The sequence below is a fragment of the Bombus terrestris genome, chromosome 10 (assembly GCF_910591885.1).
Source record: "Bombus terrestris chromosome 10, iyBomTerr1.2, whole genome shotgun sequence".
NCBI lineage: Eukaryota > Metazoa > Arthropoda > Insecta > Hymenoptera > Apidae > Bombus > Bombus terrestris.
Genome location: NC_063278.1, coordinates 10,322,632 through 10,343,694, shown reverse-complemented (window position 1 = coordinate 10,343,694; position 21,063 = coordinate 10,322,632). Strand labels below are relative to the sequence as shown.

Here is a 21,063-nt window from a genome sequence, read left to right as displayed (position 1 = left end):
GCGGGCCTTCTAGTTATCGAAGCTGTTTCCTCGAAGGGGACACCGAGTCAGGCGCGTTTCCTTAATCCCTTCTGCTCGTGGCTTATCGGTCGACAGATCGTGATCGTCCAGTGCGACTGGCTGACACCGTGAAACATCGAGATTTAATTAGTCTAGAATCGCGCCACACGACGTCGTCGCGTGTGTCCCTCTGTATACGTGTCTCGACTTTTTACGGTTGTCACTGGTCACAGGTCAGCGGTCACAAGTTTGAAAAATATGGTGTTGAATCATAGGTGAGAGCTCGTCGAGATCGCCTCGATGATAAGAAACTAGAAAGTCTGGGAGAACGAACGTGGCTTCGATTAAATTTGGGATTCGATTAGTTCACAGAAATTGATACTTATCGTTACCGTGTTAGGACATGATTTTCGGTTGTATCATTTGACAGAGGCTATTAGCGCTTGAAAAGAACAGATTTTTACAAGTCTCGTTGATTTTTCATGGGAATTCCATAGTTGCTTAAAAAACATTCGATTTTCGGTGGATGTAGTAGCTTGTAGATCCTAGTTCAGATAACGAACACAGACGACGAACGCGAGAATCTTTATCGCCGCTTTGATTAATCCCTTCTACTCGCGTGTCTAAACTCTTGAATTATTTATAAACATCCCCCTCGACTTTGCCACGGTGAAGCCACTGACAGAACGTTCGTCATAAACGTCAGACGCAGGAGAGTCGCGGAGTTAAATTCGCGAACGCGTCGGTTATCGTTGGAACCCATCCGCCAGTTCTCCGGGACTTGATCGTAATTTATTATCGCGTTGCTGAGGTGAAATTAGCCTCCGACGAATTAAAGCGCACGGTTATAATACTTGCTACAAGACCGTACGCCGGAACAATAATGCCTCCTCCGATATTTTCTTTTTCTCGTGGGATGCGTGCGTGCACACTCGGGCGCGCGCGTCCTGGTACTCGCTCATTAAAGAATTAAGTGAAATCTTCGATGGATAAATTAACGATAAAAGATCTCCGGCCGCCGATCTTTCGTGCGTTACCTGTCTCGTTCCATCTTCTTTTCCCTCTCTTGCTCGGTTTCCAGTGGAAGGCCAAGGCTGTTTCGCGATCTGGTGATGTTTTCAGCGTCGATGTGGGAGCGTCGAGTTTGGAGGGAGGGACCTCACCACTGGTCTGACCCTCTAATTATATGGTACATCGTGTACCGAGTGAACGCGGGTCGAGAGGTCACGGTTGCGAGAGGCACAAAGCATGCCACACGGGAGATATATCGAAAAATTCGCCAGGCCAGGGCAGCCATATTGGCTTTGGTTCAGGTTTTCGCGGCGGGTAGCCGACCTACGAAATTTACCGACCGTCCGATAATAATTATTCGCGCTTCGTGGACTCGTGGAGACTCTGCTGTCTGCGTGCATCGAGTCCAATGTTGGATGGCGATGGTTCGTCGTTTTCTTCGACTTGGTTCCTCGGAGTGAAGACGGGATGCGTGGTCGTAAGAGACGGATTGGACCTCTTCTCTCACGCGACACGGGTTCGCATCGAGTCTCCGATCCAAAAATGGAAGAGGGAGCTTGATGATCTCTCCTTCTACGGCTGGTGTTCATTTTTTCTCCGAGTCCATTTCTCAAATTTACGTTTGATATATGAAATCCGGCTAAAAGTCCGAATAATAATAGTAGCAGAGCTAGAAACAAACTGATGCCAAGCTGCGGGCAATAATTTTCGCGTAACGAAACTGTGCGAGGTCCGTGTCTGGATCTTTCGCAAAAATTAGATCCAGGATGCGTAGTTTTGTCGCAAATTTACATACGTTTTTTAAATCCTCCAGATGCTGGTTAGTCGGAGCGCGTTTGCGTTCTCTACGTAAAATATGATCGCGGGAACGTGTCTCGTTGCGCGATTTTTCGCTGGATCCAACCTCGATCCGTCCGGTATTCATTTCCGTGGACAGTGCTATCGATCTCGATGCGGTTCTATCGAGGGACGCGCGATTCCGCGGCTTAAAATATTTTCTGGCCGATTGGGCTTCGGGGATTTTTCAGGCATCGATGGAAAGTCGCCTGTCTGGTCAGCGGTTTTCTATTTTTTAACGGTCCGCTGGTCACGGTGACACCTGTTGCGGAGGATGGCCGTTCATCCGGGTCGTAGACGAAATCTCAATCGACGTGTCATCTTATACGAACATCCTGCACAGAGTCCTCGTACGAGGTTCATCTCACGCCCCGTTGCCCACTGTCCGACAATCATCGAGCTAACGTATATCGTTGGGCCATTAATTTTTCCTCCATTCTTTCCACTGTTTCCTTTCTACGAAGGATTCTAGAATCCTAGGAAATATTATTTTACGATACTTTTCGTCCATTAACTCCTCTTACATCGTATACGATTTCAGAAAATGAACGTTTCACCTAATTTTTTCCTTCTTCCTTTTCCACGAAGCACTCTAGAATCATCACTTCTTCCCTGATTCTTCGTTTCACAAATTACATCGCGCACGATTCCATAGAATTATTCTTCCTCGTCTCCAGACTGAACATCTTCCATCTCCATTCATTACACGGGATTACGCGTTTTTCTTGGCATAGAACGAAACGGGCAGAACAAAACAGCGAATGCATTTCGCGCGACGAATACACGCGTTTATTTACGCAAAGACGTCTCTAAGAGCTCGTGCTCGTGTCGTTCAAGCGAGTAGAGGGACAAAGCGAGAAGCTGGCGTTGCCGACACCGTTCGACATCGAAAATTAAAGAACGTCTCCGCTTGGCTTGAGAGCGTAGCCTCGTTTACGCACGTTTGAATCGCGCGTACTTAATGAAAGAGGGCTAGCGTTAAGGGTTGGTGGATGTGGGGGTTGCACGGGGTAAAAAGCTCTCGAACGAGACGCCGCGTTCTCGCCGAATAAAGCTCGCCTGGCGAGCACGTCGGGAACAGGGTGGCCTTTGAAATATTCCAAGTGCGCCGCGGCTTATTTATTTCCGCGTTTTCTCGAGACGTCACCGCGCGTCGCTGTTACAGCAGGGCTAGCCACCGAGCTTTTCTCCCTCTCTTTTACGCGTTTTTCCCTCTTTGGCCTCGTCGACGTTTTCCGCGAGCAGACTTAGCAAGACTGGAATTTTAATTAAGCTTTTTTGCCATCCGTTGAATCCCTGTTCCGGCAAGGCAGCTCCAGAGGTCCCGTGGCCGCGGAAGAGATGCACGTTCGCGATCTAACGGGTGTCCTTGGGCTGGTGTGTGCGCCAGACGGCGGCGCCAAGATTCTTCGAAGGGCAGCCGCGTCGCGGCGATGACCCCGCGAACGGAATACAAATTGCTCGTCGCCTGTAAGCTTTTAATCCCACGGACTATTGGCTCGACTAATCGAGCCGCCCACTCCACCCACGTCCGTGAGATTCTTTCGTTGGGAACTGGGCCGATCCTAAGGCTACGAGCGCCAGGAACCGAATAAGAATTCGTTTGATATCGCCGCTTCTTCTTACAACCGGATGTTTAATAGAATCGAAATTTCGGGAAATTCGATTCTTTGAAACATCTAAGAATATTCAAAAAAATGCGAAGTACAATTTTTAAAAATCTCTTTCGCAAGACAAAGTAAGTTTAACACGTTTTTTTTATCAAGATCTTTAGTCTAATTCTCACTCACACATTTCGTCACTTCTTTATTATATTTTTATTTTCGATTCGTTATTTTTGGTTTCGAGATAATAATTGACCACAGTGATTTATGAACACGTTGAATACTACATAACGCATATTTGTACGTGACATTTTTCTTTATCTATATAGACAAAGCTTCGTAAATAATTCAGTAGAATTTTCTGCAGTACAATATAACATAAGAATAAACAAGTATCACGTATACCGTGTAAAACGTGTTACACACGAGACTTGTTAAAATCCGAAATAGAAATAATTCAGAGTTCACAGGACTATTTTCTTCGTGTATTTCTTATATACGATGCCAAAGTGCGTTTCTCACGGTACCAAGCTCTGTTTCTCTGGTTCCAGTCGAGGCGTTTCGAAAACCTTTCCGTGACCTACACTGCCGCTGACCGCCTGGGGGATGCTAAGTAATAGCAGCGTAACATCAGCACGTCATCATCGACGCCGAGTGTGTACAACACACGACCCGGCACTTTGCCGCCCGCCTCACGCACCGATCCTTTCCTCTCTCTTCCAAACTTCCTCTTTTTTCTCTTCTTTTGCTTGATTATATACGTACACAGCTACATTTTGTTCCGTGGCCTCTCACGTTGCGCGTGTACGGGCCAAGACCTGCATTTTGCCTCGTTTCGACCAACAGCTGTGTGAGTTCAAGCATCTTTTCAAATATTGGAAACATTAGCCTTTCAAATATCGCTGGAACCATCGACGGAATCTTTGAAAATTCGTTGAATCTTCGGAAATCTGTAAAATCTTTCGAAATCCTGAAAACTCGCTGAAATTAAAAATAAAAATGTTCGATGATTGAAATATGTGCCATGTTAGATTGTTCAATAAATTTGGGTATCGTTTTAATTTAATAGGTTTATAAGCGTGGGAAAACGGCAGCCGGGCCGAGATAACGTTTTATTCCATCTAGGACTTTCCCTTCTTTCGGTATCACCGTTACGAAATTGCCAGGCCGTGGCTGGTTCGCGTAACGAGTTCACTAAGTGGAAGTTTTTAATGCGTGCCCGCGAGTGAACGCGAGTAAAATTGCTCTGGCCATCAGGGGCTCGCGAACAGAACTGGTGACGCTAAAAGTAGACCGGTGAAATTGATTTCTGCTCGTTCGACGCGTTATCGAGCTGATTAAGGTGCATCAGCGATTCTGTATAATTTACGAGGGGCCGATGGTCGCCGCGGGAAAATTGATTGATGAGTTTCGCGCGCTACATTCGACTACCTTCGAAAATTCCACGGTGTCCGGCATCGATTCGCCAATGTTTAAAAGTAAAAAATACATTACACCGTAAATATATCAAGAAACTAATCGGTTGCAGAAAATTCATTTGTTTCCGTATTGGATTCAATCCAGGCTAACGATAAATAATCTAAATAATGAAAATTTACAATGTATAATCCCGTTTATAAATATTAGCGTGTTATGAAAAAATTAGTTAAATCAGAATGATTAATAAGGATTTAGTACAATTGTCGAGAATTATTATTTCATTTGAAACTTTATCCTATAAAGAAATCATACCGTGTTTAGTACTGGGATCTTAATCTCATCAATTATGTATTTAATTGAAGTTTTAATTAATCTCGGTCTTTGTATTACTACTTTTCTCATCGTGTCTACTATTACATGGTTCATGAATATTATAACCAAACCTGAATTTTAACCAGAGTTTCGGAGACATCTAAAAATTATCGTTCTAATTTTCCTCAACAAGATTTAGTTTGAAACATCTATGGAACCATCTAGCAATTACTAATTTATTATTCCGTAATTCCCGCGGACAGTTTCTCTCAAACTTTTATTATGTATTTTATATCCTTACTTTCCATGAATTCAAAATTCTCATTGGTAATCCTCTTTTTTAATTTACTTCGATTATCCTAATATTTATGAACGATGTTGAATGACAGGGTAATTTATACGCCCTCCAATATTATGTAATCCGGAAGTACGTGATTGTGCTCGACATCCAACACGCATTTGGGATTTGCGCGTGTATGGCGCGGAAAAATCCATTTTCGGATGGAGGGTTAAAATTACAATTCCATTCGATCCGGTTGGATAAGAGGTCGACGATGAGGATGAACATGAGCGTCTGGTCGAAAGAGGAACGTAATCGGGTAAATCCGATCGAATAGCCCTGGTAACACGATCTACACGTGCGATAAGTACTTTATAATCACCCTGTGTACTCGGTAGGCGGCAGGGACGTGGGGTTGGCTGCATTCCTATACTCCCAGAGGGAGAAAACGCAACGCGAGGGAGGTTAAGATGATAGACGAGCCGATACGTTCCCACGCGGTCCCGCGAAGATGTCTGAAACTCGTGTTGCCTCTATCTCTCGTTCGCCTGTTTCTTTTCTTCCTTAGTACCGGTGTAGTGGGCGGTTATAAGGCCCCGAGGGGCCAACTGGGGCCCTAATCACAGGCTCGCCCTCGCTCGTACGCAGAACGTATGCGTTCGCGTTTCTTAAACGCGCTATACGAATGGTCTCTCCGGTTAAAAGCTGGAGTGTAACGCGAACGTTCTTAAATACACGCTGTTAACTCTCCCCCATCCACGGGATGGTTCCCACCCTTCCGCCAACACTACGATGCCTGTTTCGTTTTCTCTTCCTTTTCTCTTCAACCATCTATTACCACGAGAGAATACCTCTCTCTCGTTTCCCTTTGTTTCACTATCTTAATCCCTTCTCCTCCTCCGCCAACCACATCGTCCCGTTCTTCTCGTTGTTTCGTCCTCGCAGGTAGTTATTTATGCTCTCTCGTATCGCTCGTTTTTCCTGCCACTTTCCACGACGATGTCCATTCTCCTCCCTCTGTCTCCCGTTTCTTTTCACCTTCCGGTTTTTTACTATTCCCCAGACTACACGTCAGATTATTCCGTTACTCTTACACAAGTTGTTGGCTTTTTCTTTCTTGCTTCTTTATCGGAAGGATCTACTCGAAAATATCCTTCGCCCTCCTTAATTTCCGTAGCTTTCGGGCTTTACACGTTGTTCTACATGCTCATTTTCTCCCGTTCCTCCGCCGTTTCGTTTTCTTCTCTTCTCTGTGTGCAACTATCTCTCCCACGACTCGCAGACACGAGGGTGCAGAGCAGGATGCATGGTGTCCGCGTTGCATATTATATGCCCGGACCGGCGCGATACACGCGCGGTTTACACGCACACTCAGACACACGCTGAACGGCTTACACGGCCGACGAAATAAAATTATCGTGAACGCTTTACGTTCTAAGGTAAATCTCCGGGAGAGGGGGCGAGCGGTTAAACTAACTTTCGCGTGGCCAGCGCTTTCGTTCGCTCTTTACTGCCGCGCCGGTATCGATTTACGAGAATCGAGACCTTGCCTCGCCTTCAGCGCTAAAGTTGCCGTTTAAAATTAGGACCGGATATTGGTATTTGCAAATTTTCACAATAATAGAGTGTAGTTTTTATCTTCGACTTTTATTCGCTCTAATATTGGTTCTAATATTGGCTTTTTTTGAGATTTAGGTTCGCTATATTTCTATTTATTCTAAATGTATCAAAGTACTTGTATAACGCCGATAGTTTCTTAAATTTCAGAATAATTTTTCTTTTGAGGATAAAGAAAAATGACAGTGGAGAACAAAGAGGCCTTTATCTATCTTCAATTTTTACGTTTATTACATAGATGTTAATTAATCACATTCAAGTATATTACATTTCTTACAGAATCTGATACTATGAGAACGAAATGTAGAATCCGATGAAACATTAAACTTCATTGCATGTAGAGATACTTTTTGTAGCCATGGATTTTAAATCAAAGAGCGGTGTTTCCGAAAATTTTCTGATAGACGTTGAACTTTTATCTCTGTTTTATCTTTCCCAAAATTTTCTGGTAGTCGTTGAAATTTTATCTCTGTTTTATCTTTCGAGGCGTGTCGACACGTGAAAAATTCGCGGTGTACTATTGCCAGAGAGAATCCTTTTGATTCGCAATAATCGCAAGGCAGGGAAAATATGGATCACGAGGGAAGTATAACTAGCTGCTAGTCGATCTTGGCTCTCGTCGCCCGCGGGACTTGTAAGGCAAAGGACGAAATTTATCTCGCACTAATACGCTTTAAACTCATTGGACGTAAATTTATCAGGCGGCCGTGAGGTTCCCGCGCTGTCGCCCCGGGCTCTGCTTTTCGACGTGGAGGAGAGGCGAGGTCAGAGACTCGGATGTACGAACGGAAGAGCAGAGAGCACAACACGAGCACAAGGTGTGCCTTGATCGTTAACAGTCCTAAGTTATTTTTGCAATTACCATTGTTAAAAGGGAAAAATAAGATCTGTCGATCTTTTCCTACATTTTTTATTAAATCTCTTCTAATCTTGATCATTTCTTAAATTTCCTTAGAAGTACAAATTGCTAAGTATTATTCAAATTCACACGAAGAGTCGAAAGTTATGTTTTCGAATATTAAAACACGGTACTATACACGTACACGTAAGTAAAAACATTTGTAGCATATTTCTTCCACGTAAATCTGAGTCTTACGTGTCATCCTGTATTTACCAAGTTTTGGAAAAAATAAAAAGCTTGTACTATTTTCCGCTGGTCCCTTCATGTTCTAGAAAATTCATTGAATTATGATGATATTTTTCACACTTGTTATTTATACATACACGAATTTTATGTACGAGTTCTTTGCTGTTTTACAACGCACGATAATTCAGACGTAGTTAAATAATTTACCAAACGAAAAATCGATCCGTGGCCGTGGTCGGGTCTTCTCGGACAATCCACGACGATTCGGTCGATTGGCCGGTTAGATTTCGTGGGAGATAGGCAAAGGAAGGCATCGATTCGATGAAACGAACGGTTTCCTGGTGTCGGAGATTCCAATCTCAATCTTTATTCGTGTATTGAACTACCGGTGGTCCCCGGATCGTCGAGTGGATCCACGAATACTGTAATTCACCGTGGGTGGCACGTGTCGAGTCACCGTACCTTCCCTCTTATTCATCGCGATGTTTATGCATCGCGGTTTAAAGCGACGTCCACACGGCGATCGAACGTATCACGGCTCCTATGGGACTTTCTGATGAATGTTTTCCGCACGATAACGAACCACAGCTCGCGGATTAACATCGAGGTAACGGTATTCCCCTACATGACGATTGAGACGATCAGGCAATCGAGAGTGGCATTTAGTACGCCTAATTGGACGTTATCGATGTTCTTTGAATAATAGAAAAGGAATGATTTGTACGAAACGATAGGATACTAAAAGAGCCTGTAATTTCTAGGTCGGTGGTTAATAAATAAATTAGAGATGAAATATTTTGCCTTACTTTCCTAATACAGGGTGACACGAAAGTAGCTCGATTCGTTGAACGTTAAGAAATTATAAATTCGCACGGTTTAAAATTAATTTCTGCGTTGGAAAATATTACTAGGAATAATAAAATAATAATTTGTTTAGAATTACCTTTTCTAGCAAATATTTTTAATTTTAAAACGACTTTACTTTAATGTTGCTATACGGTAAAAAGGTAATGTAGAACTTTCAGTGACATATCCGTGTCATTGTGTACGATTCTTAAGATATCGAAGAAGATTCCATAAACGACAATAATGTGTGTTGACGATTAAGCAGGATTAACCAAGGGCTACGGCGTGTTCGCGTGTTGTAGGACCGTCAACGCTACCGATCGGCTTGTCGCGAGACTTTTTCAGTCGAATCGACGGCGTGTTTTCGTTAATTAATGTTCTAGGTTCGTCTTACATTCTCTCTGTATGGCGATGTTGGCTAATCTTTCTTGGAAACGACGAAACAAGTTTGGCGAACTTACCTTTCTCGCAAGCTCATCATCGTTGGCAGAATCCACCGAGTTAACTAAACAAGATCATAAAACAAGAAAAAAAAAATGCTTTATCGATGAGCGTCCTTTTAAATCTACAAAAAGGGTTTAACAGTTGCGACGAAATTGAACGTGAAAGGAATATTGCGCGGCGTGTAAAAACTGAGCAAATGCTGGAAAATACGTCAACGCGTCGGGGTTGAATGGAAACGTGTATTGTTACTGTAACGGTGGTAACGGGACCGTTAATATGTTTATTGTTGGCCAACCCTCTAAAATGGAAATGGTCGCGCTATTAAATCGTACTGCTGTCTCCCATAATCCCATGAATATCCGCTATAACTCTTAGCATACCGTTGTTTTATTCGTGTCTCATAAACGAGGAAATGTATCAATTTCCACGCTGGGAATTCAAAGTTCTATTATTAACCGAAACGACACTTTTTATCGTTGCACCGATGAAAACAAAAAAAGCTTTCAGCAGCTGGGAAAAAAGAGGCGCGTATTCGAGTCGGAATGTCATCCAATCAAAATTTGTAGCATTTTTTAAATTGAATTGCGTAGAATTCAAATTGGTGATAACTAAAGAAACGAAAACATAAAAGAGATTCGTTTGCCTCGCCAAACACTCTAACGAATATTTTAAACGTTTAATACATTTCTGCATGCTACGTACATTCTGTGCATTCCGAAATTTGTAGATAACAAAAATTCATAAACACTCACAGTTTACTTATTACAAACGATGATTTCTTATAACTAGAAAGAGAAAGACAAAGGGTCGATAGACATAGAGAAACATCAGATTCTGAGGTAAACCTGTGGCTCACAAGCGACATCCTTCCTTTTCCAGGACACCCAGAGGACCTGTCGTCTCGTCTGGAAGAACGATGGCGCGGAAGTGTGTGAAACGTAAGCGATCTCTCTGTACCGTGGAAACACCGTTGGAAAGTCGGTTCTGGACGCGATCAACAGCGAAAGCATGGAACAGAGCGGGCAAAGCTGAGGCGCAAAATGTCGAATCGGGTGAAAGCCGAGTATCAACGCTTGCGACGTGATCCGGATCGATGCCGATCTACCGGTGTGTGGACGATCGATTTCACGGAGATTACGAAACGGATGTGTTCGAATTCGAGCCACGTACCACGCTGAGTCGAACAACTCCTGGAGGAAATCTTTGAGGCTTGACTATCATCCAAGAGGGAAGGTGTGGATGCTTTCGTAGCCAATAAACCGATTCGCCGGGTGTTCGATTCAATTAGCGACCTGGGAGAAATCGAGAACGAAGGCGCCGTTGAAGCCACCTTCCTCGCCAAGTGGAAAAAAATATCTGCCAAGCAATATGCCTGCAACAACAGTGGTACGCGTGAAAGAGGTCGCGCTTCGGGCGACCGACTGCTTCCGCGATGAAATCCTATTAATCGAGATGAAATCTCATTAAGGCCGTGTCGCCCCTCTGCTCTAGGGGTGAGATCGACGAAGCAGGCCGTCACTCGCGCCGCGGAAAATTAACTGTTCGGCCGCGAACACCGCAAGAAAAGCGGCCAAGAAAGACGGAAGGAATAAAAGAGAGAGAAGCAGCTTTTGCGTGAAGCAACTTGAGACTCGTTTCCTGGCCAATTAGAAACGGTTTTCTGAGGCAAAGGGCCGGGATTAATATGTGCTTTGGACGAGTGCCGCGAGCTGGAAGTTGCCAGAGCGGCGTGAACACCGACGACAGCTGTCGAAAGGAAGACGAGGGGATCGTCGAGCGGTGCTGGTGGTCCTGGAGATCCTATCCTGCGGGAATGGGGATGCTCTTGCCCGACGAGACTTACGAGGAGCGTTCCTCGTCATCGAGACGAAGCTCCTGCCCGAATGTTCTCGCGGACATCGACGAGGTCGAGGCGGCCAAGGCTTTGGCCGCATTCAGAAAGTGCGACGAGTTCCTCAAGAGGCATGGGATCAGGCCGGAGTTCTTCTGCAGGCACAGGGAACGTCTCGCGTTACAGACTTGGCTGTTACAGAGGTCTAAGCTTTCTTCTGGTGAGTCTTAATATAGTTGTCGTTTCTTACAGAAATGTCGGAGAGGTCATTGTATAGGATGATACGCCCTGATTTCAACGCTTGAAATAAAATTATTAGAAATAGTGGGATAGATAAATAAACTGTTAAATTGACACGTGAAATGTGTCAAAAACCAAACTAATTTCTTCAGAACTCGATGCAATTTTTAAATCAATTTCATCGATCAGTTTTGTTATTTCAGATTTATAAAGATTGTTAACTCTAAAATTAAGAAATTCTTACAATTGTTATCGTATCATCGCACAATCACGAGAAAAATCAACTCGTAGATAGTTCTATCGCCGTGGAACATAGGAATTGCAAGCGAACAGAGTATAGGGACGATAAATCGAGTTCCATAACGTTGATCAAACTTGGTTTCATTTTATGGGACTTTATGGGATAGACATCACGATGCACCTGGCTGGCGCGAAGGCTCCGCGTTGCGGGTAATAGATTTACGTAGGAGGAACGAACAATCGCGGATGACAATTTACGGGGAACAGCGAGCGGGTCGTTTCAAGCTGTTCCATGCATCGAAAATAGAAACGGTTCAATTGACCGGGATCGGGACGGGACCAGTTAAATCGACGTTTCTCGTTACTTTCACCGACTGTTATTTTGTTGCGGCGGTTTTTTCGCACAATGAAACGCATCGTTCTGGTAATTGGATATCTCTTTCTTAAAATTTATGCTTTTTCACCGGCGTGAATCGTGATCGCTTAGATTTATGCCTGTCCGAACCGAATTCTTTAACAGATATTCTTTGCTCCTAAACTAAAACTTGAAATTACACCTTGAGTTATTTACAATCTGAAAAAAAATCTGTTTAAAATTGAGTAATCGTGTGGAAATACCAGTATGATATACAGGGTGTCCTAGTAGTTTCTTTCTAGCAAACTTAGTGTTTCGGTAAGAGGTCATAATAAAAATACGAAATATTGGTTTTCTGTAGCTCTTGATCTCATGTCAGAGATCGAGAAACTTTCATAGAAAAATATATGAAACAAGTAAATATCGGTACACGTGGTGAACTGATTTGAGTGATTGATTGATTAAGATGGAATAGAATGAAAATCACCTTTCTGAAGTAATGAATTTAATTTCTTCGTGTTGTCAGCTAAAACTAGAGAAACTAGAATACCTTGTATATATTTATATATCTATTTTTCTCTCGTACCTCATGAAAAAGAGCTCTATCTGCTGATAATCGATTAACAGCTAATCGAGTGTGGATCATCGCCAAAGTTCCCTGAAACTGTCGGTCGATTTTTGCATTGACTAAGTGGGGAAACAAGATTCGATCGATAAATAGGGGCCAACGGCATATGGAGCCTCTCTTTGATGTTAATTTCGATTTCGACGGCGGCCGGGTGCCGGCGATAATTTTGTTAGCCGGGCGTACTTAACGATCGCGGGCCCGTGAAACGCGGAAATATCGCAGTTCGTGCCGTGACCGCCGCGAGACTACCGGAGGGCATTAATTTTTGTTTTTAACGAGCTTTGCGTATTTATGCAGCGGGCCGCATTAGCACAATTGATTTAATGCGGCGCATTAATCTAGCCCTGTTCAGGCTCGTGTAAATTATGATTGGAAAAGTTAATTTGTTTCTCTTCTGTTGTCGTCGACTCGGAAACTATTCTTCATTGATCAGATTTTATAGTAATTTTCATCCTACTTTCACTTTATTGTTTGTCGCATTTTATTGCCCTTCCTTTGTTCCATTGTTTGTAGTGATTAACACATTAAGAATCGACGTGGTATTTTACTCAACATTTCATTTCCAATTGTCTTTCTCGCTTTTAATGTATGTTATTCAATTCTGTCTCTAATATCGTATTTATAAAAGGCAGTTGAAAGGATTTGCTTGATATTTCTTTCTCCATATTGATCAGACAATCTTGCGAAGAAGATTTCAATGTAGCAGTTGAAATCTCGGATAAAATCAAATTTTCATGTAAACGTCTGTAATTGATTTCAAATACTAAAATATAATCATGAAACTATGAAAATCTATTATAGAATAAAATCATCTGAACAAACATGGAGTTTATGTATCTCACTCTCAGAAGAAAATTCTATCATTTATCCACCTCTTCAATTAGTATTATTATCTTACTATTTGGGTTGGGCGTGACCGAGAAACAATTTTCATTTAGTCTCGTAATAGCAAGGTTTTTAAGTATCTACTATCCTTTACGGGATAAGAATGTTTATGGAGATAAAGTATGCGGTGAGGAAAGAATGTAATTAAACCATAAAGAGCGCCAGTTGCGTTCTTACGGTTTCGCGTTTTTACGCGCAAAATTTAATGCGAATGGATTACGCGCAAACGTGAGCAACGTCTGCGAAAACGTAACCACTTCTGGTTATCTCAAGAGGTGAGCTGTTGCCTATTTAGGAACAACCTCCGAAAACTTTTACACGGTAATAAATATTGCTGTTACACTGAGTTTTCCGCGTAATTCGGAAAGCTTCCGCAACTCGAAATTGGAATTAAGTCGTTCCCGAAGATTACTATATTTGATTTTTCTTCCTCCCTCAAAATTTTAACGTAAACCTTTTCCTTCTGTCATCTTTCTAGCCAGTCTAAATAACGCATTCATCAGAAGTTTCGAAGCTTTCTATATCTCCCAACGATTATCTCTCGTAGAATCGCTTCGTCATGCAAATAAGTGTTTAGCCCGTCGACAATAATTGACAACGCAATTCCCATGTGACATAATGTTTCGAAATCGGATCGATCAGCGTAAATACGATGTGTTTGTTCGTTCTCTATGTCTGAACGCGACAAATTATGGAACTCAGCACCTCGAACCATTACACCTTGTATTTCGAGCAAGCGTTAGTTTAAGAGGCGCTGTTACATCATCATCGCGACGCCAGTTAATGTATCAAAGAGCTAGTTGAACGCGGTAACATTCCCGGTAATCTTGTCTGACGCCTAGAACGAATACTCAGAGTGAATACAGAAAGTTCCGTGCCGGATCTGGTTTCGTTAAAATGCCTCCTTTCTGGCGAACTGCGTATTAACAAGTTTCGTGTCATACGTACTTACTGTTGGTCGTACATGTTCAATTTACTATTCACCCTGTTCTGAACATAAACAGTTCTATTACGATATATTATTATCGTTTGGTTTGAAATTGATCAATTTGAAAATGGGGACAAACGAACCGAGAACGTAAACGCGGAATATAACAATCTCCTTTCATCATAAGTCACTTCTGCTATCTTATGTTTCGCTTTCGATATTGTTTCGCAATGAAACTAACACAGTGCTATCTGAGAGTCTTGGACCACTTACGTTTAATCTAATTTACGTTTAAATTAAATTTATGTGTTAATTTATATGTTGTAATTTATATGTTTTTTTACCTATATCACTGTATAATGTATCGCTATAAATTTGAAGAAAAATTCAATTTTCGCATAGCCTCTTTATCTCTTAATAACAAGCATATGGACTTTTCATGCAAAGCTTTCCTATAATTATACCGTTCTTTTATTATTTCCTCTAACTTTTTAATAATTTTTACGTGTCATGTAAAAAGATTTGTCTATCTCTCGATCCGCTTCTTCTTCGAGTTCTATCCGAATAATTTCAAGCATGTATACTGTACCTGCATTACCCCCTTAGCTAAAGGAAGAAATCAATGAGGTAGATAGAGGAGATTCTTCGTTCTGATTCGAAATCTCATTATCGTTGCGCCAAGTTCTCTCGGATGCTCTCTAAGATAGCTAGCCAGGTGCGTAGATCAAGAGATAAGTTTTCTCCCCTTTAATCACGGACAAGGTAAACTTTTCTTTTCAACCAGTCAGTCGAAAACAGAAGGTCCCGCCGTTCTTTAACCGTGCAAGAGTAACTGGCGGCGTGTTCTCAAGGAGCTGCAACTTTTCAAAAGTTTCTTAACGATCAAATCATCGGGTATCAGGGTTCGCTCATCTTCCGCGTGCATTCGAATTCTCCGGCGGAAGTCCGTCGTTCCACCCTCGAACTATCCAAAGATCTTTTGCTCTCTCTTTCGCGAGACAACATTCTGAACGTTTAATTAAATATTCCTTCCTCGAGACTCGGTAGTATCTGTTCGAAAAATCAGCCTCTTTGTCTATAGTCGAATTATCTAACTGTGTAGAAAGCAATAGCTCGCTAGAGTTTGAGCTCGTGTGCAACTTTGAAGAAATTCGGTTATTGATAATTCACTTCGATTCTTCTGTCTTTATAATATCTTTGCTAAACTGCTGAATATTAAATAATTTTTTGGAAATTGTCGGGATCAGAGGACTAATGAACTTTCTATAATTTGTAATTGGCGGACTCGAGATAAACTCCCCTCTCAGTTCTTCTAGGGTTAATTCTCGAAAGCAGGACGCTAGATTAATTTTGATTCAGATATTTCAAGTTTATCTTTCCTAAGCCTCATCGATAAAAGATCTAATCTTTTAAATGAATTTTATTATTATATTGAGATATGAAAAATATATTAATTCGACTCAGCGCCTTGTTACTATATAAAACGTTCAATGCTTTTGACATAGGTAAGCCACCATCCTCCAGGCAAGGGTTAATACGATTCGATTGTGTTATATGCTATCCACCAATTCCTCGCCGGATTGGAAAGAAAATGAAACCTGCCGATTACCACAGCGTGGAATACGCAATTACGAGTAAATTCCGTGGTGACGTTCGGTTGTTTTCCAGATCAGAAAATAAAGGCTGCGTAATTACGGGGATGGCATTACACCGTGTTTTACAATCAACGTAATCACAACTCGGTCGTAGCCAAAAACGATCGAACAATTAACGTTCGCGTATCGGAGTCCGTGTTTTATCATATTAATCGTCGAACCACGTTTCATGAAAATGCTTCCTAGTCATATATTATTTTCCAATCTCGCGACGTTTATTACTCACAGGCCTCTTGAAAATTGAATAGCGAATCATTCGCCATTTCCTTTTCGTTTCTAGAATAGACAACGCTTCCGTCTCGCCCTTAACTTTCTTCATGCAACTTGTTCCATTTGTCGCCGTTGTCGTATCGCGTCAGCAAGTCACGCGGACAGAATCACGCCAGTGCACTAGCACTCTAGTGATAAAAGAACGGGCGGATATAACCTGTAAACGGAGGAACATGGTGCAGGCAAAAAAAAAAATTTGATAAAGCACCGGCAATTTTATACAGCGGCCCCCATTGAATATTCCGCGCGCGACGTCGCGCTCGAAACATTTCGAGTTTATCGGTTTATGCCGCGAAATTGATCGGGTCACCGTGAAGATTTACGTTGTTCGCTAATTCCGCTGCGGTGATCGATTCGACGCGATTTCCGGCCGAGGAACGTTGAGGAATAGCTGGCGGTAATATGATTATTTCCATAGGATTTTTAACACTTTTAACTGGGTCGCTTTTTAACCAGGCTCTGTTATACGTCACGGAATTAAAAATTAATAAAGATAAATGAACACCTGGCTAGATTGCTTTTAATCCTAAACTAGCGAGGGTAAATATAATTTATCTTTCCTACATTTTTATAATATTCCACGATATCATTGTTGGTACTTTTATCAAAATTGCATCACATTTAAGATTAATCGTCTCGATTCGACAGATCAGATGCTAAGCTTCTCGATGTATTACTAAACGAAGTTTTTGGTTTGTGGAAGATAGCCCGATGGTAGAACGAACGTCTCTCTGGACGGACAGGCTAATTGGAGAATTCAACGGAACGATCAGCAATCAAAGACAGTAACGCGGAATCGTGGGCCGTGAAACGGTCACGTAAACTTATGTTCACCTGGTGTCAGTCGTGGATTCACGTAATTAGCGTGCTCGCTGGTAATGAAACCCCCATTATGGGCTGGGCCGTCGGTTAATTAGGTTGCACGTTGATTTATTGCGATCGTGAGGTGTTCGGATGATAGAGGCGCGTGGTTGCATCCTACGCGTCGCTTCCTTCCATTGAAATATAAGGGAAAACACAAAAGAGTCGTTTGTCTCGTAATTGAAAGCGTTGCGATGACGGTACCTCGTTTGGTGTTCTTCGTCGGTGAACAAGAGGGTAATAAGTTGCAGTTACGCAATGGCAGATGAGTATTAAGATTGATTTCTCAAGTAGAAATAGGATCGATGTAATAGCAAGTATCCATTGAAAGGAAGTAGAACAGTGCAGGCCGTCGCCGGTTAATGAGTATCTTGACAAGTTAAAAGTATTTTTAACAAGTTTCCTCGATGCGGGTCGAGTGTACTCCAATGAAATTAAAAGTAATCATTTCGAAAATATTTATCGAGAAAACACTCGAACTGTACTTCGTTCGACGAAATAAGCAGCTACTTCTAAAAATATAGCACTGTGCAAAGTTTTATTAGTGAATCCTTGATTTATGACTTTTTTTTTAGAAATGCTTCGATGCGTGGAATATACAGAAAATGAGTTAGAAAATTGCTGAGGAAAAAAATTGTTTAACAAATATTTTTCTTTTGTTTATTCGTTAGCTTATTAAGAAATTACCGATTCTTGGACAATTATTTTTTTAGAAATAACAATGAAATTGAAATAAAACATTTCACGTTTTTACGTTCTTATATTGCACTGTAAAAAGTAAAACATTCCCATTTGTTAGGTCTAAGACCTTTATACAGTACCGTATGTCTCGTACTACAAAGCGCGATCGATATATCGAATAAAAATGTCCGTACCAGAAAAGAGAAGAAATTTTTGGCAGATTGCCACGTCAACGAAAGGAAACGTTGTTGACCAGTTGGCTGCACAACAGGTCTTGAATTTACTTAGCCGTGCGATAAATCATAGCGCGCGCTTCTCTCTGTATCGCTGAGGGCTTCTAAGCATCGTTCTCGCGCGCACGCGTTCTCATTCTCAGATTTATTCGGGCAAAGTTATGGACATATTTGTTGTGAAAATTGATATTTCGAGCGCGGCGGCAGGACTGTTTGACGCTGTCTCGCGCGTCGTGTCCACCAACCGAGACGAATAAAATCAATTTCCGGGTCCATTGAGCGTCCGTCATGTCGGTTCTGCGTGCGGAAGGATGCACGTGATCGCCTTTTCCTACGCTTCGCTACGCTTTTATAATAATTTATCGTAGCTTCCGGGCTTCGTCAGGCGTTATGGTTATCGGTAGGCAACCATAATGAACACCATGTCCAAGGATTTTTACGTACAATTTTCGAATTTAATCGGAACTCTTTATGGCGCAAAGAGATGATAAGTCAAGCAACAATCTTTTGCGGTTGCAAATTATTAAATAAACCAACTGTGTTTTTAAGTAATAATATATATTAAACATGTATTAAGTAATAATATATATCATACATGTGGAATATACATATAGTATATATACAATTTGAAATTACATGTATTAAGGATGTGAATTAAAAATCACGAAATTGTGGAAAAAGATTTCGTAATAATATATATTCAAACTCAAATGTAAAATTTTATAACACAGAAAGAAGTATCGCTTATTAATATACAGCATTATAGGTACCGAGAAATGGATTCATAATCGACATGTTAATTCTTATTATTAATGTATCTACAATATCTATAGTAGTCTCAGTATTAAACCAACTAACCACTCTGAACAATTTCATGCAGGAAATTATCGTGATACATACTAGAACTGATCATGCAACATTGTTGGATTGAGAAACAAGGAACGTATGAAAAACATGATTGTCGGCTTAATCCGATATTAAATTGAAACGCGTCGATTCAAGGCGTTTATCCTGCTCAACGAAGTATGTGTTCTGCCTGCGACCACGCGAAATAGGGATTAGTCGGTCGAGTCGTGAATTATTTTAACGATGCGATATAGGGGATCGGGCAACAGTTCTATTATAGGATTGTCGCAGAGTTGAATGCCGTGGATTTCTCTTTGTCTGGTTTTGGTGTTGCCATTGATTCGTTGAAAAGATAAACCTCGTGAAATCCAAATGGAAGCTTCCTCGTATCGTACACGAGAATCTCGAGATCCTTTAAAATCCGTCGTTTACCGCGGATCATGGAGCAATTTCTCAACAAAAGGAACATTTGTTGCGATCGGTGAATACCCATCATAAGGATCGTTGAAACAATTATGACTGCGAACGTGACGATTTTATGGATGACGTTTATTTCGAGGTTCTCTTAATTATCAGGCGGAACCGAAGTTAATCGAAGACAGTCCCTGTTAAGTTTATTTTATTTTTGGTCGCTTTTACAATTTCTTTCTCCAATCGATTGATATTGTTGAATTCTGCTTTTTAACATTGCCATTGCGAAGAGAAATTCCAAAAATTTGCTTAATATTTCTTTTCCCATTACATATTTTTTCTTTCGCTAATATAAATTCTATAATATAATTTCACGAAGTATAAAAAGATTGAAATATCTTTTTCAAATTATGGAAATTCCTCCACGCGCCTCTGATTTGTGTAGTAAGCTTCTATGAAATATCGTGATACATTTTTTTGAACCTTGTCAAAATAATATGTAGATTATTTTATCTATATTCTCCAGGTATATTGCGTTGTCGTATAATTTCGTTATAGTTAACAATCTCTTTCCTGATTATCGTATCTATTCCTCGTGTAATTGTATGAAAAGGAAAAGACCTATTACCTTTGAAAATCAATCCTGGGCCAAAGGTCGTATATTCGAAAATTTTCCACTGACCAAGAAGAGGAATTTGTTCTCGCCGATCGCGAGGCGAAAAGTTGAAATAAAGTGAGAAATTCTCGCAGCAATCGTGTCTCAGGATAATATTGATCGCGGAATACTGGCGCGGCGCTACGATTAAATATTTGACGACGACTTTCTATCCACGGCCAGATTCTTTATTTGGGGTTCGATAACGGTGTTTGTCCGAGGAAAGGGGATTAAAAGTGGCGTCCGTACAAATTGTAATTACACGATTAAATTACTGGTGGTTTCTTTCATTTTTCGTCCCTCTTGAATTTATCGTAAGAATCAAGGGTTGATTTACTTCGAAAACAGACCGATTTCCAAGCAGGAAGTCTGCGATCTGCTTTTTTACAAACTCAAGATGACTTCGTATAGATTATGTCGTAGCTATCGCAACCAACCGTATGTTACCCTTTTAACACGTTATGGAGATATCTGGCGTTTCGTATTTCACAGTCGGGGGTTTTTAGATTTTTATCGTTTCTTCATTAATAATCTTGCAATATAACCCACTCCTTTTTGTTTTAACTATTTCTAAAGGCAGTAGCTTTTTCTTAAATATATCCTATTTCGATGTTAAATTAAAATTTGCTTTTACTTACTTTTAAACGAAATCACAAGCGATTTCGAAATATTTCATATAACAAAATTACTATCTACCGATTGTAATAAATATCGATAATAAAATGGCCGCAATGCGTTGAATTTTTATCTGTCAGGATATTATGTCGGTTGCCGTTGTTCCGATGGTTTGGTCGCGAGGGGTTGGTCTTTTCTTCGAAAAAGAGACTTAGACGGACGAGCTCCCCTAGGAAAGAGAGAAAAGAAAGAAGGGCGAGGATGGAAATTTC

General features: G+C 41.3%; 1 protein-coding gene across 2 annotated transcripts in view; it reads left to right on the top strand.

The window, feature by feature from the left end:
* LOC100643333 (unconventional myosin-IXb) overlaps positions 1-21,063 on the top strand; it is a 90,649-nt gene that overhangs the window by 21,097 nt on the left and 48,489 nt on the right. Inside the window, exons 1-2 of one of the 2 annotated variants that reach the window (XM_020864982.2) lie at positions 7,811-7,898; positions 10,337-11,508. In XM_020864982.2, coding sequence (XP_020720641.1) covers positions 11,142-11,508 — 367 coding nt within the window. In that variant the 5' untranslated portion in view covers positions 7,811-7,898; positions 10,337-11,141. Of the gene's footprint in view, positions 1-7,810; positions 7,899-10,336; positions 11,509-21,063 lie in introns of those variants that run through there. The other variant, XM_048409595.1, reaches the window with a different exon arrangement.